General features: G+C 39.6%; 1 protein-coding gene across 5 annotated transcripts in view; it reads left to right on the top strand.

Moving 5' to 3' along the window:
- Positions 1-25,805, top strand: part of DPP6 (dipeptidyl peptidase like 6) — a 447,472-nt gene that overhangs the window by 360,083 nt on the left and 61,584 nt on the right. For all 5 annotated transcript variants that reach the window (XM_072328927.1, XM_072328926.1, XM_072328923.1 and 2 more), the window contains exon 8: positions 13,953-14,073. In XM_072328927.1, coding sequence (XP_072185028.1) covers positions 13,953-14,073 — 121 coding nt within the window. The remainder of the gene's footprint in view (positions 1-13,952; positions 14,074-25,805) is intronic.

The following is a 25,805-nucleotide window of genomic DNA, read 5'->3' as shown; positions in this document are numbered from 1 at the left end:
CAAGGACAGCTCCCTTTTTTTTTTTTAGTGTACTTTTGCTGTAAACTTACATGCTTCAGTGCCCTTAGTCACAGCATGATACTGATTCATGTTTATGCTAGTTCTACCAAGCTGAGTGGATATACTTAACTTTTGTCATAGAAAGAAGATTTAACTTTTTCCATGCCAAAGATAAGACAACCAATCTACTTAGTCCGCTGCCTCTGCTCTCAAAGGAATCTTTCTATACAGAAAGAAAATGTATCCAAATGGATGAATTATATGTCCCTGCCTATAGCAGAGGGATTGGAACTAGATGATCTTAAAGGTCCCTTCCAGCACAAATCATTCTATGATTCTATATATACAATATTGTCTACATAGTTCAGAAAAATAACGTTTTTTTAACTCCCAGCTTCCTCTTCTTATACTGAAATAATTGATATCACTTTCCACCAATTTTTATTAAAAATATGGTAGTATCTTAATTCCCTAATACATAAAGTTGGGTAAATATCCCTTCTTTGGGCTACATGGCAGTCTTTCTCAGTGTAATCTGAAGCATTCCTATGAATCTTGAAAATACTGTGCAATTGTGGATTTCTTCTGGCTGTTTCTGCTTTGGGCTTCTAAATACATAAATCTGTTGGCCTTTAATTCAGCAGCATTCCTTATTCCTGCAGTGTTAATCAGGATGGGGAAGAGACCCTGATTCATAGTTTTAAGTGTTACCATGTTAACACATGTGCTCTTGGTCTTTTCCTCACTAGTCATTCACCTTGAAATAAAACTATGAGTGTGGTTTATAAAATAAGGAGGCGAATATAAATACTCCGTCTTCTGTATTTTGTGACCGACTTGAGTTACTCAGTACAATTCCAAGTGGAGTTAGTTTCTCCTTCTGTAAGGACAACGTAGAGTGCTAGTGCAAAGAAATGCAGCACTCTTTTCAAGTTTGCTGTTAATGTTTGCTGGATTGTACTGTAAGAGAAGGAGAGAGAGTTCCCAATGTGTTATTTCCATCTGTGTTGACTCCCTCAGTCTGAACAAACAACTAAAGTCCCAGGAAAGGTGGGAGCAAGGGTTGAATGGGTTAACATCACCTTGAAGATACCCCTCTTTTCAGGAGTATCCTTTTCAGGATACTTTCCCATCAAAATCTTCCTTCTTTACCAGTGCAAAGAAAAGGAAGGCTGGGAAAGTTTAGCCCTGCAGGTTTTTATTTCTATTATTTCATCCTTCCAAGGAGAACTTTTGGTCACCATGCCTGTCCTTGTACTTGCTTGCTTGCCTAATGATTCATAAAAAGAGATTTGCAGCAGAAGAATCTGAATAATTTGCATTCTTTTCAGTTTAGAATAAACATCAGAACTTTCCCAGGAGCAATTTTCTATTTATCTTGTTTTCTTTTGTCTTTACTCATTAAATTATATGCCAATTTTTGGATTATGAACTCATCAGAGCATGGTTCTTGACTTCTCAATAGCCTGCAGAATGCCACACATTCTGACAGATCTACATAAATAGCGGCAGATATTGGATCTGAGAAAATCAATGTCAGGAAATCGAAGTGCAGAAAAGCCCGCACTTCTGGCACCTCAAAAAATTGCTTCTGTCTTTCTCAGCTTTCAGCCCATGTCTTTAAAGTCTGACAAAGCTGATGTAAGGATCATGCCTTTACCTGTACTAACCTTCTGAGTATGGAAGGGGAGCCACCTACTTCTCTTAGTATGGCGGTTTGCTTCTTCTCTTTTGTCCTACCACATGAAACATCATCTATGACTTTGCAGAGTGAAAAGCACTGTTAAATTTGAGTAACTGTGCAATATATTCACTTTCTGTGCATGAAATTGTCTATTCAAAGTATTGGGACAAAATTCATTGATACCAAGGTACAATCAGCAGTCCAGAGCCCTCAGTATGCAGTGGCATCAATCCCATGACCTTCAGCATGTTTCTGGGTGATTTTCAGCTAATACGCTGTATTTCTCTCAAGCAGCATCAAAGCATGATACTTTGCATCAATATAAGGATCTTGATGTCATGATAGGACTGCAAAAAACATGTTGGGCTCCTCATTTACCCTGTTCCATGTATGCTTATCTTGGATTTCTTTTCTTTTTCTTGACATTTGTGACCCAACAGAAATATACTTTTCTCCTTTCGGAGTTTCAATCCTGCCACCAAAATAAATAAATAAGTCAATAAAGATAAAGAGCTTTTGTTAATTGATCTTAGTGGATTATTTTAATGCTTACATGCTTTATAGCTTTGAGTTTTTAGAATGAGTTTCTGCCTACGTGCAGAAGGATCGCACAAGGTTTGCATACGGTATTTCCCTCAGTACTGTCTGCGCAAATGAGAGTTGCTATCAGCCTTGAACTTGGTTCTTGTAGAATGTGTGAGAAAGACAGACTTGGGCTTCTCTATTTATCAACACCCTCAACCCAAAAACAAAAACACCAAAAACAAAACAAATGGAGTGCAGGAATTTCATTAGCTGGTTTGCCTGAAGGCAGGGAATGCTTCAGGAGCAAGACCTTTTACTGCATGTCTGTAGCTGAAGTGTGCAAATAATCCCAAAACCCTGAGGTTTTCAGGATGCTTTTGTCTAAGTTACTCCAAAATGAGCACGTCTAGGTTCGAAATGTTTGCCTCAAGGACAAGCTGGGGGTGTACATGGGCACTGTTGTGATAAGGAAGGCACAAGCAGTAGGACTACTCTAATAGTGCACAGTGAGTGTTTGTTTACCTGCATTGCCAGCACTAAAGTACCGCTCATGGGAGTGGTTATACTCCAGCTGCCAGAGGCAGAAGGCTTTCTGCTGTGATGTTATTTTCCCTTCTATAATTCCCTCTAACAGTCTGATGGATACAAATGATGAGTGACACATTAGATGCAGGGGGCAGCAGTTCTTCACAGCTTTAGAGGCAGCAGTTAGGATTCAAAAGACCTCTCTCATATCCCATTATTTATCCTTCAGCAAAGAAAAACATGTTTGAGGTTCTCCTGGCTGTTCAGTTTTTTACTTTTTCAGCTGTCTTTCTGTACTACCTAAGATGTGCAGGAAGAGAATCATAATTGCATTTAATTGCTGGATTAATAAATTGCGTTAATTGCAAACCCAGAGAGTGGTCAAAATGGGTTCCTCTGGCATTCAGAGCCAATAAATCTTCCAGTGTCAACTCCTCTGAATCAGGAACTACCTTTTATTCTTGCAGATTGCCCAGCAATCAAGTGTATAATCTGTTCTAAAGTTGTATAACTTATGTATCACAGCAGGTGCATTAAGAAATCTCCATTTCAGTGAAATGCAAATGCAAAGGGAAATGAAGAACAAGTCTTTCAGCCTCTGCCATGTTAGGGCTTTGCCAGGTGCTCTCAAAGAGTGAATGCTAATGCTGGTAAATAGCGTGTTGTTACAGGTATTGCTGTCAAAAAAGCACGATGCGATTTAGAGAAATACTTGGGTTCATTTGTATATAATAGATTTGAATGGTAGGTCCTGCCATACAGGGTCACAACCAATCAACTCTGCTTTTTGTTAATAAATAAGGTCAGCACCTAGCGCAATGTTGTGCTAACTGTGATATCTAGATGCAAAATGCTGGTTAAGTGATGACACCTGGAACTGAAGTGGCGTGACTCCTTTAATTAGCAGGTTGTTCCTTGCATGAATTCATGCCAGCTTAGTGCCAGGCAGAATGCCTGCACAGATCACAAGAGAGGAGGATTTCCACAGGAGGTACTGAGACATTTGTTGTTCAAATCCAGTCGTGCCTTTGAACTGCTGAGCATATAATTGCTGTGGGTCTATTTGTTTCCACTGTTATCAGACAGACTTTTACACTGTTGTTTTTATGCTGCACTTCTCTCACTTTTGATTTTTACACTAGCATCTGAATCAATATTTAACTGCGGTCTGCTATATGTAATAATTCTGGCTTGGTTATCTTAGTTGCAAGGAAGAAAATGTTCCTTCCTTTCTAATCCCTGTGTACACCCAATTCACAGTCAGCGGACAGCTTTATGCATGGTTCCTGCATTCTGGGAAAAGCAAGAGTTTCAGAATAACCTTTCCTTCATCCCTTTTCCCAGTGTCAAAATCTTTATGAGATCTGCAGTGAGATATATGTACTAAATATGGGGGTAGGTTGCTGCAGTTGGAGATTCCCTTTTTTTCCCTTCTAATCAGTGGACACCACTGAAAAGGTGTTGTTGTGTTAGCTTGGTTGTTGGTTTTCTTTTCCTTTGGTGCTCTGCTCTTTGATCATGGTGACTGTGGTCTACTGTTTTTCATTCTTACATGTGCTTGTTGCTTTCTCTGACATCAGTAGGTTGAACATGCAGTCTTCATTCATTAAGGGAATGTTTGGCATCCTCATTTTGAGCTCTGCTGTCCCTTTCCATTTCAACGTTCTTCCCAATGACAAAAGAGTATGACATTTAAGACAAGAAAAAACATTTCAGTAGTCATTACTGGAAGAAGTTATGGGTACTGTATGTAACACGTTGGCCACTTGGTGGACATGAAAGATTTCCAAGAAAAAAATCAAATAGATGGTTTGCCGTAGAAGTTCTACGAATAAATCAGAGAAAAATCTTCTTCTCTTTCATCTAAATGTGAGAGCCATACAGTGGCTTAGTACTGAGTGTGTTTCCCCTGTAGACTGTCACTGCCATAGACTTCTTCCATGACTTCATAGCCATTACTGTGTTTTCTGTTTTACTTACAGTATGAAGACAATGATATATAGTCCTCCCTCCCAGGATTAAAACATTAATTATTGTGGGCACACACATACACACTGCATACACGTGGTATATAGCTAACAAAAATGCATATACTGGTGGATCTGCTGTGCTAACTTAGAGTATTTTCCTCCTTTTTTTTTTGTTTTTAAATCACAGAGCAATTCACCATCTTGCTGCACTGTAGTACAACTTCTGAGTTCTGTTATGTTACTGTGGTCCTTTGAATGCCACTGCAGTTTCACTAAAGCACATCATTTCTGATAGTAAAGCATGTTAGCACGGGGTCAGTTCCACTGAAAACGGTTCCCTCCTGAAATGTTGATGTTCCTTTACTTTGCTTGAGTCAGTGCACTGGTGTTTCTCTGTCATACTGCTAGCTGTGATTTGTAGATGCAGTCCACTGAAGTTATATGTTTCCTTTCATTTTATAAAGAAGCAGTCATAAGTAACAGTATGTTTAAATGCTATGCCTTTATACAGCACAAGCAGTCTCTTAGTTTGTGCTGCTTAGTCTACTTGTACTGTGGAGCAGCTCACCTTTGCTTGCATTGGTGATCTCACCTTCCCCAGACATTTGTCTGAGCCATGAAAATGCCTCTAGAACAATTCCATTAGGCCTTCTAGTACATGCTCAGCTCCTAGAAGAAATGCTGGTGGTTTTTATATCATACTAAACATTGCATGAAAGAGGCGTATTGCATTGCATTGCTAACTGTGTAAGGACATTGTGTTCCTGGAGGAACCCAGTTGCAAGTTTTCTTTATGCTAACAAGTAATCCATGTGCTCTCCTTAGCCAGATATTCATTTTATAACTCAGCAAAATAGGTAAAATGATACACTGTATCATCTCATATTAAATAATCTAATTTATAGTGATGCCCTACATAACCATCAGTGGTATTAGGTTACAGAACACAAGATGATCCATCAAGGAGAACTTAAAAGCAGAATCAGAGTTCCATACTAAACAGTACATTTACTGATATATGCTTTAATACAAAAAGGCAGTCATAAATTAAAATAACCCCATTAGAATCCAGGGCAAAGAATTCCAAGCGGACATGGTTCTCTTTGTCGGTGTGAAATAAATGTTCTTTCTTCCCCAAAGAACAGAAAATAGGGCAGCGTATTTTTCTTAAAACATCTATTTTAAAATCTTCCCAGCCATAGTAATTGCTTGTTTGGCCAGACTCTTGCAGATTCTGTGTAATTAGAATCCCTACATGTTATGGACTAGCCTGCTCTCAGAATATAAATGGAAATTGGCTGTGTTTGTAATGATGCAAAGTCAAAAATGTGAAGAGGCTTGTAGAAACCTGAGAAGAACATTAATGTAGTTAAGAACTTAAGCTGAAAGAACTGAGACAAAAATCTGTGCCCAGTTTAAAAAGAAAAAAATGAAACGTGTCTTCAGATCATAGAATTCAGTCATTGCTCCCATCGTTTGATGAATGGGACTTCATCTAGCATGCCATTTTAGAGTAGGTCTAGAGACTGTAAGAACTACAGGATCTTATCAACTCTTCTGCTTTCCAAATGATACCTTAATATCGCTGGCGGAAAAGGTCTACAGAATCTACTGAATGCTGTTCCCAGGATCCTTCAGTGACTTCAGAATAGCTCTGGAATATCAAGAAGCAGAGCATTTAAACCCTTGTGCAGACTGATACGTCTCCTGGTTGCCTTTGGGATGCCAGGGATCTACTCACTGCGTGGGGAAATAAAAGGTAGTTTATCTGAAGACATAAGGAATGGAAAAACATCCCTCTGGCTTCTTGCTAGTTGTGGGCAATGAGAGCAAAATTAGGGCCTTAATGCTTATTTTACAAGGGACTTTTGCACAGTTTACAGGTGATAACTCTCTGCACTTCCTTTGCTACATGTATAATCAAAGCAAGTGTGTGCAGCAGTGTTCTGTTGCAGTAATTCTCGTGGCTTTCCTGTGCAGAACTGATTGCATTTCCTTTCTTTACACAAATCCCTATTCAGTCACTCTCTTATGCTACTTTATATCTGATATAAGCCTTTGATCTCTGAGTAAAAAAAATACTGCTTTTGAAATGTCTATGAACCGGCACTGTCCTTAGGGGCATCAATCTGTACTACTGTATTCTCTGGTCATAGTGGTCCTCAAGGCTGTTTTCAGCTTCTCTATCTTGAAAGCCTTCCTGCCGAATATTTCTAATATTGGGATAGTCCTCACTTCACTCTATTAAGTGCCACCTTTGGCCTTTTCTAGGAAGAAAACAAGTGAGGTAAATTTTACCCTTGTCCAAAGAAAACATTATCTGTGTGCTGCATACCTTCAGAAAGCATGTCCTCTAAGTCCTTGCCCTGGGAATAAGTTATCTTCTTACTCTGAATTACAGCAAAGCTAAACACTTGTATGAAAAATTGAACCTGTAGACTTTTTCTGTCAATAATTTATCAAAATTTCTTTCTCTGCAATATGTTGATTAAATGGAATGGTTTCATTCATTTATCATCAATCTTAATGATGACGTTTTGGCTTTGTGAAGAAAGAATCAACAACTTCCTTTCGCTTCTCCATCATAATTGCTGGGCATCTCTTTCCAAACCCGCAAAATTGAACTCTGTGATGCAGGAGAATAAAAATGCTTTGACTCACTACTTATATCCCAAATGCAGTCAAGCTTTTTTAAAAAGCAGCTGGTATAGAACTCTAATTAAAATACTTTTCTTATATAAATTGACTGGGGGGGGACAGTTCATGCTTTTATTACTCTTTTTTTGAAGAACTTATGAGTTGGTGTAATTGTATCATACGCATTAAGAACAACACTTGTGATAAATGTGAGCTCTGATGTTCAACTAGCTTCCATTTATGCATTTTTTCATATTCAGATAATAATTATTCTCTGAATAATGCATAATCAATCAGCAACAAGCTTTAGAATCTGTTTTTGCATTGATGATGCATTTTTCTGCTTTAGTTGATGTAAGAATTATCATTGCAAAATGCCAAGACCTTTTCAGTGCAGTGCTTGCCAGATTTCCGTGATATTCCAAACTGAGAACACAATTATCGTATCTTCTTCAAGATGCTGCACGGGCACAGATGGGCATGCTAATTCTGTGTAGTAAGGACATGTTTTAGCTTGGGCAAAACAGCAAGGGAATCTTTCTCTTGACAGTTTCTCATTTTCACACTCCTCAGCTTCCAAGTGTCATGTGGCAATGGCAAAACAAAACTGGTTTGAGAGGGGCCATCTTCAGAATATATGAATGGAATTGGATGAAATGTAGAAATCGAGGTGGAGGGAGAGATCTCCGGGGGGTGCACGTTTCCAGGAAGAGCTTGATAATGCTCCAAACTACTCATATCCATGACCTAACATTTCCAATCCCTGCTTGCCTACTTCAGCTTTGTTACTGCCCTCAAGCAGTTTTTTAGTATATAAACAAAGAGGTAATACTCTTCTTTCTGGACACATCAAGAGGCTAACGCTGTCCTGTTTTCTGAGGATCTTAGACCTATGTGATGTAAAGTACACCATGAAAGCATGTAAATAGTTAATAGATAGTCCAGTTCAAAACATTAAATTATATCTCGCTGTATTCAACCAAAAAATTAATGAACATTTTTAAAAATAAACAAAGTGTCTCACACTAAGAAGAACTTAAAATGTCCTTGATTGTGCTGTAGGACTCTTCACGTACACTTGACTGAAGAAATAGTTGATGTAAAGGACTAGGAAAGTAGGAACGTTAAATAGAACCTAAATTGGTTTCAGGTGGTTGAATCTCCATTTATATCCTGGGGAATATTGTGGTTAGGACTGGCTAACCATACAGAAATCTGGATCTACCTCAAGTGATCACATTCATTTACTTACATTGATTATTATTGGTCATTTTTGGAGAAATGGGTGCCTGCTGCTTAAGAAATGATGTGACTGGCATTTAAGTAGAGGAAACCATGTGAAGGAGAAGCAGTGTGACTTGGACATGGTTAGCACTGTGAGTAACAGAGAGCTAATGGACCATATCTTGAGTAGATGAAGGTACCTGATATTTTCTTTTGGCTGTCTAGAATGAGTAGAAGCAGTAGATACCTAAACTACATGGGCTGCTTTGACTGACTTATTTGGACATGGAAGCAACCTGAAAGCTATAAAAGCTGCTGGAGAGTGAGAAGTCCATGGAGTTAGGCAGTTCTTCATTGGTATCTAGGACAGTCTGGCTCATGCCTTTGGAGCCACATGCTTACAGAAGATGACAGAAGGTCACACCCAAGATGAGACAGGGTTGATGCCAACCTACATGCATTGGCAAATGCATAGAGAAGGTTACATGAAGAACCATTTTTCTTTGTTATTTCAGCAAAAGGAATTTTATAGTAGCTGTGGCTCTGCCCGTGCAGAAGGAAAATGAGTTCAGTATTATGTTGAAGCTGACTGTGGCTCTGCAAGTAATTTGATTGGAATGACGTGCAGTTCATTACAGGACAAGGAGCACTTGGGATCCTTTGTCTCTCAGTCTTCACAGGCTTATAATAGTCTACCTGATGTAAAATGATAATTATAGTAAGGATGATCTTATGGTTCTTGCATTGGAATAGAATTCAAGCTGCCCAAGTGTGACTCATGGTTTTACTGGTGCACTTATATGACACTGAAAACTGCATTTGTCTTCATACACATAAGTTCCTAGAGCAGTTCAGATGAATAGTATTAAAAATATGTGGGCTCTAGATGCTCTTCCAGGACAGTCATTCTTTATGATACTACAAGATGTTTTAGACACTCTGAGAGCCTTAAAATGGCTCTGGGTACCTGTGAGTCAGTTGAGACTTGTCTTCAGTGTTCCTGCTTCTCTTTTGTGTGTTTTTTTCACATGTTGAACGAAGCCTATTGTGTCCGTTCTAGGCTTACCAGTCTACAAAAATATGCTATCAGGGTAGGGATGATCACTTTCTGTGCATTTGTTCAGCATCTAGAACAGTGAAGTCCATGGATAATTACTTTTACACAGATAACTTTACTGATTCTGCAAAATTAAATGTGTTTCTGAGAGGCAGAATGCTAAAATGAATCTGCTATTTCATTTATTCCACCAGAATACTCCCTCAGGTAAACTGGCTTGCCAGCTTATTTGAAGGCTTCTGTAAATGGAAAAAACCAAGTGCTGCAAAAAAACACAATAAAAATGAAATAAGGCTTTAACATTAAAAAAAATAAAAGGAAGAAAATGGAGTGCATTAGATTAGATGAGGAGAAAGTAGCATGTTGATTTAAAGCTGTGTTCCACTGTTAATTGAGCCTTCTGCTTTGAGACTGTTGCTCTTTCAGACGGCAATGATGTTTGGGCTGATTTGGAATTTAATACCGGTTCAAGCTTTTGTGCCTGTCTATACATGAATGCTGGGTTTTATTGACCAAGCTCTCAATGCTAAATAGGCAAACTTTTTCATGTAAACTACTCTCCTTTGGGATGACCTTGCAGTGGGAAGGCTTTAGGAAGTATTCTCCCTACTGCAATGCATGATTAAAGTAATAAGCATCCAGATATTAACTCTATATTTGGAGATGCTAAATCTTAAAGATGTCGTTCATTTAGCTGGCAAAGAGAACATGAACTCGGATTTTTTCCTGAAAGTTGGAGAATAAATCAAAGCATGAAAAATGCAGATTTCCATGTGTTCATTTTATTTTCTCGTGGTCTTTGAGGAAATAGGACATTCTCTCACCCCTTTGGCTGCAAGGGGGAGTGAAATAACTATAAAAGGAGGTATTACATCTTTCAGTTCAGAATAGTCGGCCTTTAAATAGTAGCAAACGAAGTCTGAAATGGATCAGTCAGTTTTGTGATGGATCTTGTATGTTTTAAGATGATTGAGTTTATTTTGCATTAGTTTAGTATACATCTATTTTACTGGATAAATACCTAAACTTTGACTAAAAGATCTCTTTCTGTCTTAGGCATTTGATCCAACCAGCATAGTATTTCTTTTTTTTCTTTAATGTTAGTTTTGTCAAGTAGCTTGCAGTAATCAGTTCTAATACAAACTGTGAGCAAGCATAGATTTCTTCCTGGCCCACATGAGCTAGTGATGTGTTGATACCTGAGGCTGAGGGCATAGCGGCTTATGCTGAAAATGCTAGGTGATATCCTGAGCAACAGCAAAATCCCTGTGGGTTTTATTATCCTGGGAGTGAGCAAGTAAGTTTGGTTGGTTGTTTCCTTTTTAGAAGACTTTATCTAAGTCCCTCAGGGCACTCTAGTTATCTTTGTTAAGAAATATTTCATTTTTGAACCCTATTATAACATCCAGAAGGAAGAGATGCAAGTCCTCCATTACACCTCAGAGTGTCACACTAATTCTGATTTCAATAGGAGAAAATCTTTTTTATCCATTTTCAAACAGCTTTCTTTTAGGTTTTGTTGGTTTCTGTGATACTTGGAAAAGAAAAATTAAAGGCTAAAAATATTTTTCCTCTTTTCTGTCTCATGTTTTTATCTTGTATAGCTCAGTGACTTCCTTGTTTATTTTACAGGGTTAACAATTTTGCTTTCTTCAATCGATATATATGGATGTTTGTTGTCTTCTTACTTCTTCCAAGTATCTTATTTGTTAGAGGCAGTGAAATATAATAACCAAAGTGGGCACGGTGCTCAGGGTGGGGATATCCCCCTGATGTTGCCCAGCTTTATTTCCCATGCCATTAGTTTCACTCAGTGCTGGATGTCATGTGCTGTCCACCAGAAAAGGTGTAGACATTGCAAGGATCTTGGGACTAAAATAATCCTCAAATACACACACCAAAAGAGAAGGCATTGGGAATTTCTGTATGCTCTTCATCTTCTGTACAGAGAGACATACAAAACTGAGCTTGACCCCTTCTGTTACCACTTTATATTATTTTAGATTGCTACATAAAGCAAGCATGAAATAATGTGGAAGTGATGTCCGTAGGTTTTTAAATTGTTTCTTTACACAGATTTATTATTCTCTGATTAGCTCAAAGGATTCTGGTTGTTTGGTAGGAAGCGCTACTTTAATGTCACAAAATGGAAACAGTAGAAAATATTATAAAGAGGCTTAAAAAAAACCACTCTGGTATCTCTCTAGACCAGAAGGTGAAGTAATCCAAAGACATCTCTTTTTGATGAATAACAGAATTTCAAAAGCTTTTTCTTAATTTATAAGATACGTTACATAGAAATCTTCCTTCTGCTGCTTCAGTTATTTTTTATCTTGATTATGCTTGACGTTTTTAGGGTACAAGGCACTGTAGTTAGGAGGATAATTTTAAATTCTCTATGAGGTGCTGCAGTTTGGCTCTGAATTACACGGGAGATGGTTTGAAGTCAGAGCACTATATTATTTTCCATTGCAGATACCAGATACCCTATGCAGCCTGACTGGTGCAATGACGCTTTGAAAGACAAAGCAGTGAAGACAGAAAACATTGCAGTGCTTTACAAAGCACAGGGCAGGAGCAGGCTGTCATTCTGCCTTATTTATTTTTCCTGTAGACTCATTTTAAATTTAAGACAGTACAAAATATTGCAAAACCTTCATTTGCTGGGAGAAACTGGGCAAGAAATGGGTTGCATCACTTGAATAACTCCACCTGGCTGTGCACCTGTTGCATGAGAGATTGCCCAAATACCTATCACACATGTTGATGTAGAGATTTGGGATTGTTTTGCAGTCTGGGGATAGCATCCCTTAGGGCATTGTGCATTACTGAGAACAGGTTTCTCAAGTTCTAGCCTGACTAATCTTCCCTTTTACCAACAAATGCCACCAATGGGTTGTGGACAATCCAGGGTGTCTGTTGTGCAAATTAAAGATGTACAACAGAGAGTGCAGAGCCTTGGCTGTGGCAAGAGGAGCTGCAGAGCCGAATGGTCCACATCACTGAGGCTGTTGTGTCCCAGCACTGCCTTATCTCCACTGCCACCCCATACTGCTAATAATATGCATAGTGTATAAAAAAATATTCTTTATTTTTTTCTATTGTCTATGAAAAACAACCTCTTATTTTGCCCACTGTGGTCTTCTAGTTTTTATGCTTTGACAGCCCTCCCGTGTGCAAGGTAGCTAACACACTGAATTCTCTACTATGGATCTCTCATATGGCTTCTCTGCTTACTAAAAATGAAGGCAGGAATGACTCTTCTACAATGTATTTTTTACTCTCAAAAACATATTAATGGACTCTTCTTAGTTTAAAAGCCCTTGTAGACTAAAAGGGGGAAAAGCAAGTTCTAGTTCCAGTCATACTTTTTATCTGTAAGCAAACTCACTGTAACAACTGCTAAAACTACATTAGGACCTGTACTTTTTATTTCTGGTATCTTTCCAGCTCATCTTTACATGAAATACGTACCACAGTAGGATGTGAAACAGAAGCTGAAAGCAAATACTTTTTCTCAATTCTATCCTTTCATGAGGGCAGCATGAGAAATTGCGTTCTCGTTTTGTGCTGTAGATACCTAACATTTGTTGCAATAGTTCCAACCTTCTATAAACTCATTTGTAAATGTCTGCTGACCTCTATTAAACAGTTTTGTCTTTCAGTCTATATAGATTTCCCGGTACTCTGTTCAGTACATCTTTGCAGCCCGAGTTATTTTCCAAATAAGAATAGGCTGTGGTTCACTTTGAGGGAAAGAGGGAGAGGATCTCTGTTTCGCTGCTGACACTTAAACATTTAACCAGATGGTGCCATAGACCTACCAATCTATCTACCTATATATATGTATATATTTAAATGGCTGGCTAAAGTTTGGCTCACTCATTATCTCTTAAACACCTAAACAGTCTGATTCCCAAAAATGATCTGGTAGCAGTAAATCTATTGGAAACATGTAAGAAACGTTTTCCAGTAACCAGTTTAGTCACCATCAGCTCCATGGCCTGAAGCACTTCAAAATCTGGAGAGGTAGCGTTCCTCATTTCATGCCATCTCACTGCACTCTTCGATTTCTGAAATGAAGACAGGACCAAGAAAAATAAAGCTTGTATTGAAGGACCAGGGCTTCAGTTTGCTGTAAATTAGCCTCTTTCTAGTGGTTGATGACTTTGGAAGCAAGCTGTGAAAATCTTTTTTAGGATGAAAATGCTATGGAAATGTGATATGTGAGCTTTCTTTACTACCAATTATTGTAAAAGTAAAATGCAACGTCTTAAAATGGAGCCACTGCTTAATGCTCTTCTCTTTTTCTTTTTTCCTTTCAAATTAGATTTTTATCTTTGAGAATAACATCTATTACTGTGCCCATGTGGGGAAACAAGCCATTCGAGTGGTCTCCACGGGAAAAGAAGGTGTTATTTTCAATGGGCTCAGCGACTGGCTATATGAAGGTAGGACACAGCATATAGGGTGGCAGTTAGTTATGATTTTTGTACACTCTAAATCAGCAGGACTGTCTGAAATTGTATGTTTAACACTGCGTTTCTGGGGACTGGTGAGCATTTGCCTAAAATTCACTATTCTAACACTTGTCTGAAGTTCTGGACTGGAAATAACGTGATGTCAGAATTCTGTTTGGTTGTGTTTGGTTTTTTTTTCAGGCTGTTTTTCTTTCCCTTAGTCCAAAAGTAATAAATCACAAAGTGTTAATGAACAGAGCTGCTTCGTTATTTAGTGGCACCTGCAATCACTCAGAGATGTGACAGTTTTCAAATGACTGGAAAGGACAGAAACATGGAGGGGAAGCTGCTTCTATTTTAAGGGAAGAAGCTAGGAAACGATTTTACTTGATTGGTTGTTTGCCACAGCTCTAGGTGTGCTCCAGAAGCTACTCGGCTCTTGACAGATAACAATTTTTCCCAAAGCAGACAGGTTCTCACAATAATTGGCTTCCTTCCCTTGAAAATGGGCCTGGTGGGGCAGAGGGTCATCTCTGGAAGGGTCCAGAGAGGAAGATGCAAGAGGAGCGGCTGAGGCTCCTGGGTTTGTTGGGTGAAGAGCAGAGCAGGCTGAGGGGAGGCATCATGGCGGCTGCAGCTCCTCACAGGGTGGGGAGGGACAACAACAGGGCCTGAAGGAATATCATGGAGCTGTCAGGGGAGAGAAAGGCTGTGCCCCAGAGGGCGGTGGGCATGGAATGGGCTGCCCAGGGCAGCAGGCACAGCCCTGAGTGCCAGAGCTCATATTGCGTTGGGACACTGCTGTGAGATACAAGGTTGGGTTTGGGTGCTGCTGTGTGGAGCTGGTGTTGGACTCCATGAGCCTTATGGGTCCCTTTCAACTTGGGATAGTCCGTGATTCTATGATCAGTGTACGAACTCATCAAACACAATGGTGGAAATCTGATACTTGTTTATATTACTTCTGATATTTAAATTCACATTTATATCATACTACAGAATATTTACAAGTCAATGTTCCCCTTGTGAAGCCCTTTGTAACCAGAGGAGTGGCTAAGAATTCGCAAAATGCTAATTTTCTTTAATTTCTATTTATGAATTTGAAGTTATGGGCAGGCTGGTTTGACTCTGTAGGTCAAGCGTGCATGTTGGTACCCATCTTTTGCTGTAAAACATCATTCAGTACACAAGGTCTTCTGATATAGCCTTGTACACAGCAGCATGCTGACAGGAGAAGTTTGTCACACTGGTGAACTCCAAGCCCATGGTGACACTTGTGTTTTGCTGACGTGTGTTTTTATTCAATTACTGCATTGCTCAGGCAATTTCTTGGCTGACATTGACTTTCAGGTTTGTCCTTTATAATGAACTTACTCGTTAGCTGTATATTAATATACTGAGATGATCAAGGAACCAAATATGGTCTGGATATATACCAAGCCAGGTTCTGTAACCTCTCTAAGTACTGTGTATGCAATAAGACCTCTGATCCTGTTGTTCACTTGGAGAATGTTTTAACAGAAATCTGAGAAATCTGATTGTAACATCCCTTTAGAAATGTCACTTTGAGCCCAAGTACATAGAGCTGAAGTTGGTATGAAAACTTCCTTTACTTATCAAGCAACAAAGAGAAGGAATCCTAGGAAAATCTTAAATACGTGTTTTCAAGTGATGGAGTACAGAACTTCACTCAAATCCGAAGGTGTATTGTGGAAGCTGAGTATCTTCCCTTGCTCTACATCACTTGGAGGTGAAGCTGGGTGTAGGATCAGTGCTGTGTGAACAAGCTGTGGGGATGCAGGATCAGATGGGTTTGCAGCATCCTGGTGTCAGCTCTCTGAATGCATGGATGGATGGAGAAAGATGCCAGAAGGAACTGGGTATGGCATAGTGGTGAGTAGGTAAGGAGTTTGTGAGAGTTCAGACAGCATTGTTAGAGAGGCTGAAGCATTACCCTGCCAAACTCAGCTGAGTGGAATTTCTTTAAATCTGAGCTAGGTTCAAAATTTACCATCCCAGGGCTACTTTTTACCTCCCTCCATTCCTACTGATGTTTGGAGATGTCTCCTCCACCTCCTTAGTAGAGCTGGGATGCTCAAACCTACGTTGGTTTGCACCACTGCTGTCTCAGTGCACTCCTGGGGTGAATGATGAGCATATGTAGGGATCTTGTTCCATCTGTGCAGACACCTCCAGCAGACAGTCTGCGAAGAACCACTGAAACGAGATCTCAGCAAGTTGGGCATGTTGCTCTGTGAGCAAGTGCTCTTTTTGATGCTGAAGTTCCCCACTGCCAGCAATGGCAGCGGAGCCTCCCTGGAGCACCTGGTAGGTTCATGACCTGCTTATCACCTTTCCTGTGTATGTTACAGAAATAAAAATATTGGTATTTTCAGTCTGAAGAAGCCACTTACAGTATTTTTACTGTCATCTGTATCACCCCTACTCCCCCATTTTGTAAAGCTGCCTGCACCGTGGACAGATTGCAGCCCCAGCAGTGCTGCCTTTAGGGTGACTCCTGGTGGCTGAGATGAATGGTGGGCACAGGGGGAACACTCCTCTTCATAACGCTATTACTGTTGTCACGACAGAATAGATGCTCTGTGCTATTAATCACAGGCTTTTACCAGATCTGGAGGTAAAGCAGAACTAGAGGAGGTTTGACAGGCTTTTTTTTCTTTTTTGCCCTGTAAAAATGCAGGAGTTCGTTTCAATTCAAGTTAAGCTCTGCTTTTGTAAATCTGCCAAAGGAGGGAAAAAAAAATTCCTCATGGTATTTATGCTGATCTGTAGACTTTTGATAGTATAGTGGAAAACATTTTGAATCAATCAGAGCTTAATCTACTTAGTGTATTTAGCTGGAAGGCTGTAGATTGATACATAGATTTCTGAAAGGGGAAAGCATAGATTAAACATGGCTTTTATTACTAAAATAAGCGCTGACAACGTTTGCATGTAGACTGACTTAACACTTTCAGAGTTATGCCTGATAAATGCCTATGCTAAAATACTGTGAGATCCCGTATGGGAGCTTAAAGTGCTGAGGCTGAAACCAGCTCAGCATTTAAACGGATAGCATGAGCAAAGAGGGTTTTTCACTTTTGGCTGAATCCTGGGGAGTGTTGAATCCTGCCTGACCCTGTTTCAGGCTCCCTGTACATGGCTCTGCTGAGCAGGGCAAGGACCTTCCCTGGTTGCTCTGCTCTGAAGTCCTGGTTTTACCTCTTCTCTGCAAGTCTGCATTCACAGACACGACTCTGATGTTGCATTCTGCTGTGTGGAAGTCGCAGGGGAGTGGAGCACCAGGCATGCTCCATGTGTTCCTTCCATGAGTGGGAGGGGAAAGGTGGATTTTTACCCACAGATGAGCTGATCCTATCCACAGACTGCAAAACGGAGGGTGGTGTTTATTTCTTGTGACCTCAGGTATAAAAGCGGTACCATATAAGCCATTTTGCAACCTGATCTGCGGGATGTGATTTGTTTGTGGCTTAGGGTCTTTGCTTGCAAAAGGAAGAGTTGCACATGAGTTAATCCCTCGCCTCATGCCCTTGTCAGAGTGGATGGTAAGGGTTTGTTCTGCAAGTCCCTAAAGATCACCTCAAAGCAAAGACCCTTTTCCAGATCAGTGCTGACCTGGTAGCTGTGACATCTCATCTGGTCCCTTCCTCAGCCTCATGCAGGAGGAGCACATCTGAAAGGCTCACGTGGTGCTCATTTAAGACTCTTATGCAATATGAGTTATACATATCTGACATTTAAAATTGATACTCTGCTCTGTTGAGCTTAATGCACAGTGGTGTTGTTCTGCTTTATTTTTGGCTGGGGAGCAAGAGGAGGAGTGAGAAGAGACTCTTCTCCAGCTCTGACTCGCATGTCTTATTAATCTTCATTCTGCCCGCATCTTGCTTTATCACCATCAGATCCTCTTAAATGACTTTGTAGTGACACCTGGTGGGGGAGGCCAGGATGTCATCATCATTAAGACAATGAAACTGCAGAATTTTTTGCTGCAAGATCCTAGTAAAAGACTTCCAATTTCCCCTCCCGTGCACTTCCCTGAAACTCCCCTTGAGCTTATGGGAATGACAGAGCCAAAGCTTCTGGCTGATTCACGCTAATAGTGCTTCTGTTCCTTTCCTACACTTTGCAAAGAGAGGAAAGCAAATGCAGTAATAAAGAAGAATCTTTTTCATAATTTAATCAGCATCTCAGAGAAGTCAGAGCGTATATTTAAAATGTGTATGGCTGGTCTCAGAGGTGCAGTGCCTGGTAACAGCTGCCAAAACAAATAGCATTTCTCTTGAGCAGTATCTTTTATGCTTATAGTATTTCAAGCGACTGAAGTAGATATATTTCTTATGGTTAGAAGCGTTAATCCTGGAAGTCTGGAAACAGCCTTAATACTGAGTGAATGCAAGATACATCTGCTGAAGCATTGCCCTCTGCCTAATTTATCTGTGTGCTTGATTCATTACTGTATAATTTGAGAACTCTAAACCTTTAGTGCTTGGAAACAGTAACTTTGATGACTGGACAAATTAGGCTGAATGCAAGTAAGTACAAAAATTCCTGTTTGGTCTCATCAGAGGAGATGAGGTAGTGTAACATCTCACTGTGTAGGTCTAGCCTTTCCTAGTAATTAGCTGCTCCGAGGCTTAAGGGGAGATAAAAATTAGACTGAGTCATCACTGAACGTTTTAAGATCTCCTGGATAGAGTGATCTCTCAACAAAAGGATGGTCAAGACAAGGCTCCAGACAGTCAAAAGGGCCAGCCTGGATAGGACTGTTAAAGAAGCAGATGACTGCCCAGGGAAGTGGTAGAGTCACTATCCCTGGAGGTTTACGAGAAACATGTAGCTGTAGTGCTTAAGGATACGGTTTGATGGACATGGTGGTGATGGTTCATAATTGAGCTGGATGATCTTAATGGTCTTCTTAAACCTCCATGATTTTGTGACTCCTCTTGGCCAATGCACATGAAGAGGATTGACTAGGGCAGTGAATGGCAATTCTCACCTGTTTATTTTTAAGAATTAACATATTTTCAGTCAAGTAGAGTTTTCCATGGAAGTGGGTAAATGTGCAGCTCTGCATATTTTCCACTGAGGAGCAAATGGGCAAGGATAACAAAGAATACTTGGAGATAGTGCACCCCAACTTCAAAAATCATTGAGTTTTCCTTGGGAACATGCAGATAATTTTAGAGCTTATGAGGAAGCCACGTGGAATTTTTACCCTCATTTCTGTGCTTCTTCAGGCAGGGCAGGAAGCATTATGGCTATATTAAAATGGAAAGTTTCTTATGATTTGCATGTTGTGCATTGCCTATTAAATGCATGCAGCTGTTCATGACACTTTGGCCATGCAGTTCCCAGTTGGCTGTTCTTTAGCTTTAACATTAAAAACGTTGGTGACTTTCTTTTAACATACATTTGTGTGCATGCTGATTTTTACCAAATGTGCAGAAAATCCATTTCTGTTGCAGGCAAATAAAAACAAAGAGCAGCTTTTAACCTCTGCCATGTGTTCGAAATAAATGTAAATAATCCTGTTGCAAGGAAGGTCAGCTGTATGCGGCAATATTTTTGCCTTATCTATGTGTATAAAGAAGGAAAAAGCCTTAAATGTCAGCTGGCCATGCAGTGAAAGGTATGGTAGAAGTTCCATTGTCTTCTGTTATTGGTGGAGGTTCCCTTTCATGTGGATTGCATCACTGGGGATGGGCTCCTGGCCTTTCTCAGTTGGTTAAGGTCAGAGAAAATTGAACCATTTACAATGCACATTGAGAACACCTGCCTAGAAGTCAGCATGCTCCTGAAAACTTTTAATTGTGTTGCTCTCTGGACGGGCTTCAAAATCCATTGCCGCACTGCAATAAGCTTTGCCAGCTCTAGCCCAGGCTTTAACCTTCCCTTTCTGCAGAAGGTTGTGTAGAAGGGGGTTGCCAGCCAAACCCAACACCTGTCATCCTCTAATTTTTGGATCACCGTCATTCTGGCTTCAGGATGGCTTTTGGAAGGAAAACAGAATATTATTTACTGAGGTCAGTGATCTCCTTGATGCAGTGGAAGGAAGCCAGGTGGCTGTCCTGATTTCGCCAGTCAGTCAGTATCCGCCAATGCTCCAAGTCCAGGGTGTTCAGGGAGTGAGATTGTTGGTATTTGCACTGAAGAAGCATGTTCTTTCCCTTCTCATATGCCCTATTTAAAATGCTGTTTCTTCAGGAAGAACGTTGAGCCCACAGACTTCCCTTGGCACCATGTTCATGTGTTGCATGCTTTACTGAGAGAAATTTAGAGCCCATAAAGGCTGTCACTAAGCTGAACATAGACTTTCCCTTCAACACACCCCAGTTGGCATCTATGGGTAGTAGAATCTTGGAGGCAGTACCTTGGTGTGAGCTCACCTCAAGCCAGTAAGGGAAAAGAGAATTCTCCTTTCTAGAATGAGTTGCCTGGCTACTGCCAGAGTGGCGATTTCCAATAAATCAGATCCACTTTCATAATATCTCAGATGGCTTCTTCCAGTTCCATGCAATGCCTTGCAATTCATTCTTTGTTGTTCTGATTCATTTTATCTTTTTGTTGTTATTTATTTTGGTTAGGCTTTTATTATTGGATGGTTTTCATATGTATATAGCAAAAAGAAAGTGTTACAGGCTATGATTGCCAGTATTTTTATCTTAAACACTCTTTTGAGCTGCAACAGGTCTGCTTGTGTGTGATTAAAAAGAATATGAAATTAATATGAATCTCTTCCTGAAATAGATTTGCAATCTACATGAAACATGTGAGAGCAGTTCTGTTACGGTAGTTTAAATCCACAGTAACTCTTCTGATCTGTGCAGATATAGTTGAGATTTGGAGCTTCCCACAAAATTTAACTCAACCGTTGTAGTAGAATCTCCTTTCTGTTCCACTGCTATTTTACTGCTGATGCTTTGCCAAGCACGTTTGTCTCTTATTCATCTTATATGAGGAAAAAAGGCACCCAGTTTGCAGCCAAATTAAACCTAATGAGCTACTGCCCTGCTTGAGTATGTGAATAAAAATGAAAAACCTACAACTGAAATATGTAGATTGGTGTGAAAGTAGCACCTGGTATTTACAGATATATACTTACAGATATCTACCAGATTCTGCATCACTTAGTCAAATATATCTAAAACATGTATTGGGTTGTACAGAGCAGCTGGTAGGAGTTTCTACTTGTATGTGAGTTCTGTTTATATGCATCAAAGCCATTTAGAGTAGCCTTAGGAGAAATACTTTGTCCCCATTTTCAGATTATACTTGCATTTTGAGCAACTAATTTATAAACTAGCAATTTAAATATTGCAGAATGTGTTTTGACGTATGCTATGCTAGTCTGAAGTCTGGATTAATTACATGGAAGCTCACAGTAGTGATGCTGATCTTCACTAGGGCAGTGGCTGCCGTATTCGTGCTCTGTGACCACTATCAAATTTGCAAAGAAAATACCTTAAATTGTCATTATTCCCATAAAAAAAAGAGTGTGAATGTTACTCAGCACTTAAGAGCTCTCCCATTTTGAGAGCTTGTTTTTTCTCCATTTAGTCTTACCAGTGGCTTGATACGATAAAACACACAGTGCATTTAGGGGTTCAGGTTACAGTGGCAGAATTGACTTTGGTTGTTGTGACCAACATAACAGCCTCTAGAATACTGTAGAAGTTTAAAGGAAATTGGGTTAATTCGCACAAAAAATAATGTTGCATGTAAATGTTAGGGAAAAGATATTTGATAGGGCATGGTGCCCAGGGGCACTGTAGGAATCTCTGTTCTGGAGATTTTAAGAATTAGGCACATTTCTACCATCATTAGCTTGTTTAGATAAAGATCAGTTGTAATTCCATGCATGGGAGATCAGAAAAGGACTCTGAGTTTCTGCTAGACCCACAATAATATGTATGTATGTATTTATTTATTGGAGTTTTGATGGCTTTTTTTCTGATCTCTATGCAGTTAAACATAGAGGCTCTTAGATTACAGAATCAGTGTGAAAGCTTCTGGAACATCTCTTCATACAACAGAGGTGTAAAGAGTAGATCTCTTTATCATGGAAAATTTACATTTACTTCATTAATTCCTTAAGGGAAATAGGTGGTTTTCTTCTTCTGATAGTCTCTACAATTTTTGTTTTGTTTAAAAACTTATCTTAAAGAAAACAACCCATCTAAGCTGTCCAGGGAGGTGGTGGAGTCACTGTCCCTGGAGATGTTAAGAAACATTTATATATGGCACTGAGGGATGTGGTCAGTTGTGGGGTGATGTTGGACTGATGATTGGCCTGGATGATCTTAGAGGTCTTTTCCAGCCTTAATGGTTCTATGATTCTTAAAGTGCTGCATTCACAAAGTGATTAAAATGACAGGATTAAGTACAGCCAAAATTGAAAGATTGCTTTAGAAGTTTTATCAGTACATAATCCTACTAATTTGACCTAAAAAGTAAAGTTCTGTATTTATTTTTCCTCTTGACACACTTGAACCACCATGGTAGAAGAATTCTTGCTTATGGAAATTCAGGGGCCAGTGGAAAACCTGTAAGAAGTTTAAATAGCTCTCTCTTTTGTCTCACTGATCTTTGGCCTGAATAAAGAATTCGTGCCAGAAGAAAAGATATATATATATAAAAAGCAAAAATAAATGTATCTAAATTAGAAAAAGTAAAAGCCACATGAAGAGGATGAGAACTCTTGTGAGCCTCACAAGAGGTTTGACCTATCCGTTGTTGCATAAATGTGGCAAAATCCAAAGAATATCAGAAATAATGACAGCAGTTGGTCATCTGCTCGTAATTCCCATATGTCAGCTCTTCTAATGGGGAAATGAAATCCATGAAATGAAGCGTGTTTTAAAACAACTGCAAGACCTGCTCCTAATGTGAGTTGTAAACAGCCACAGGTTGGAGAGGGTCTGCGAGCATGGAGGCAGCAACCCGAGGACAAAAAGGGTGAACTCCTGCAAGGCAGCTTACACTGAGCAGTTTTTGGTGTGTTTCAAGCTGCTGGTATCCTCCAGGCAGATATCAGGGGCCTCTTGCACAAGAGGATATGGGTGTTACAGTGCAACATTTTGCAGATTAAGCCCAGTTTTGACTGTGGTGTTCATACCAGTCACCAGTGGAAGTAGTCATACCTGCATCAGGAGAACTGAAGAGTAAGGACACATCTTTATAATGATTGGCATACCTGCAGTTACAAGAAGATAAAGCATCCAGGGATTATATCATGCTCAACTCTATTAGTTTATGTCAGTGGAAGTTACTACCATATGGCCTTGTTTCTGCACCAGCTGTTTTCCAGTCTTCAGCAGACACGAGTCTAAAGGGGAAACTATGCCACAGAGTAATCATGATTAGTAAGAGGAAAAGAGGAATAAAAAATGTAATAATCCTCTTACAACTGTTAAATGGGAAAGTAACAAAATATAAGTGGCCAGGTACACCTTGACTGGTGTGTGCTGGTGTTAAGTGGCTACCTGCAGGCACTCAGAACTGTAGGGCTTGGAAGGGACCTCTAGAGATAGGGACCTGCTAGAATAGATTCCTTACAGTAGCACAGGAAGACTCTTAGAATCATAGAATCATTGAGATTGAAAAAGACACTAAGATCATCAGGTCCAACCATCAGCCCATCACCACAGTGCCCACCAAACCACTGCTCTTGGTGCTGAGTGATCTGGCTTTCAGTCAACTCATGCTGCCATCTTGGCCAGTTGTTCTATGCATGCCAGGCAGTTTTGCTGAGACTTTTTTATACCTAAAAATTAGTGTATATTTGCTGTGTCCTGTTCCCCAACCATTAGAAGCTTTAAGAACATGAAGTTCCTACCCATCAAATGTACACAAGAAAAGTTCAGTCTGCTGTTTTGAGTGACATCAAACAAAGGAGCCCCGTGTGCTGCTGCTAAGAGCTAAATATTGTAATTTATTTACAATTATTTTCAAGTGTTTCTTATAAAGGAATACTTTGGCTGTCAGTTCTGAAGAACTCTCACTTTTAAAGGATTTTTGATGTTTTAATGAGTGGAGGCATTGTGTCGTTCTGAAATGACTTGAAATGCTGTGATTTCATCCATAACATTTTCTGTGGCATAGCTAGGACTCCCTGGTTGTTGCACAGCTGGGTGTAAGTTACCCCACAAAAACATCTCCTTTTTGGCTCACCTGGTGCTGATTGCAGAGCAAAGAGCAACAACTGCCAACCAGTGTACTTGAATTCCAGTCTATTAACAAAAAAAATTTCCCTCAATTCATGTAGAGAACAGGCGGGCCAGAAAAGTGGATGTGAAATTCAAGCATTTCAATCTCATTTAGTATGCACAGCACTCTAACTTACAGTTTAGATTCTAGGAAAACCATTTGATTAAGCAGAAATTGATACCTCGAACCATGTTCCTTAAACTTTTCTGAGTATTACTCCAAGTTTTTGCTTGTTTTGATTTTTTTTTTTTGTGTGTGTTTTTACTTAATTTTATAGCGTTGCATTTTCGAGTATAACCATTTAAGCCTTTAATCTGTAATGCTTGGGAACAGAGAATGACGCCTTTCTGCTGGGGTCTGCTGGTAATTACATTCCAGTCAGAGATGTATTAACAATTTTTAACCTTTAATAAAAGGTTTATATCATACTGCAGGTTTAGTCTACCTACATACAGATCTTAAAATGAAGGAGTAGCAAACAGACATTTGAAATGATGACTTTAAGTTTACTTCTCTCTGTGGCTTATAAAGGTATTGCATGGTATAGCTGGTAAATCTATGATTGTCTTTTCTTATGCATCTGTAATCCCCTTCCAGGCTGAATATTTTACAGTTCTTTTTTCCTAAGTAAATACTCCTATTTCTTTCTTCTTTGTGCTTCTTGCATTATTCTTATGCTAGCTTTTGATCAGTTGAGGATTTTTTTTCCTTCTCCGATAACAAGAACAACAAAGATTGGAGGAGGGAGGATCTATCTTGCTGGGAAGGAGTTAATACAGAAGGGCATGGGAACATGTGTTGATAAAAAGGAGTAAGTGCAGAGTGGGCTTCCAAACTTCATTATAAAGAAGAGAGCCATACAATATTGCATTAGCTAAAAGAAAAGCCCTTATGTAACAGGGCTTAATCTCCTTGGAAATGTTTCAAAGTTTATTTGAAAGATAAACCCAACAATACTCTATTAAATTTATAGAGGAAATGGAAAGCAGAAACTCAAAAGGACTATAATTGTCACCTACAAAGAACATCATTAGAGGGAGTAAGATGTAATGAAGGAGGAAATCGGGCAAGACTCATCTCCACAGCCCATTGCAGGCAGGTTATACGTTGCATGTTTTCTTGAACATTTCTCCGAAGTTTCTACGTGCATTTTGACTTTTCTCAAATACTTTTACTAATCCTGGGATAGTTCCCAGTGCTATCACACTGATAAATATGGCCCTCAATCTCTTACAGAGAACTTTTTAGAGCACGCTGGAGAGAGATGCGTCATAATTTTATTTTAAATCTGAATTCTTCCAGTTCTCCCTAAAGCAGGATTTGGGATTCATGAAAGTGTGTCAGCTTGTTCTTACCCCCCCACCCAACTTTTAATCATAATTCTCCCTGGCACAACAACTGGTCGATGTAGATGTTATTAGGATCCAAGGGCATGATTTCACAGCCCGAGTCGGATGAGCTTTTCACAATCCCTGCCTGGATCAGATTAGTGT

This window comes from Excalfactoria chinensis, chromosome 2 (genome assembly GCF_039878825.1).
Source record: "Excalfactoria chinensis isolate bCotChi1 chromosome 2, bCotChi1.hap2, whole genome shotgun sequence".
In the NCBI taxonomy this organism is placed as follows: Eukaryota; Metazoa; Chordata; class Aves; order Galliformes; family Phasianidae; genus Excalfactoria; species Excalfactoria chinensis.
The sequence above is the reverse complement of the archived record's forward strand: the minus strand, read 5'-3'. Positions and strand labels throughout refer to the sequence as shown.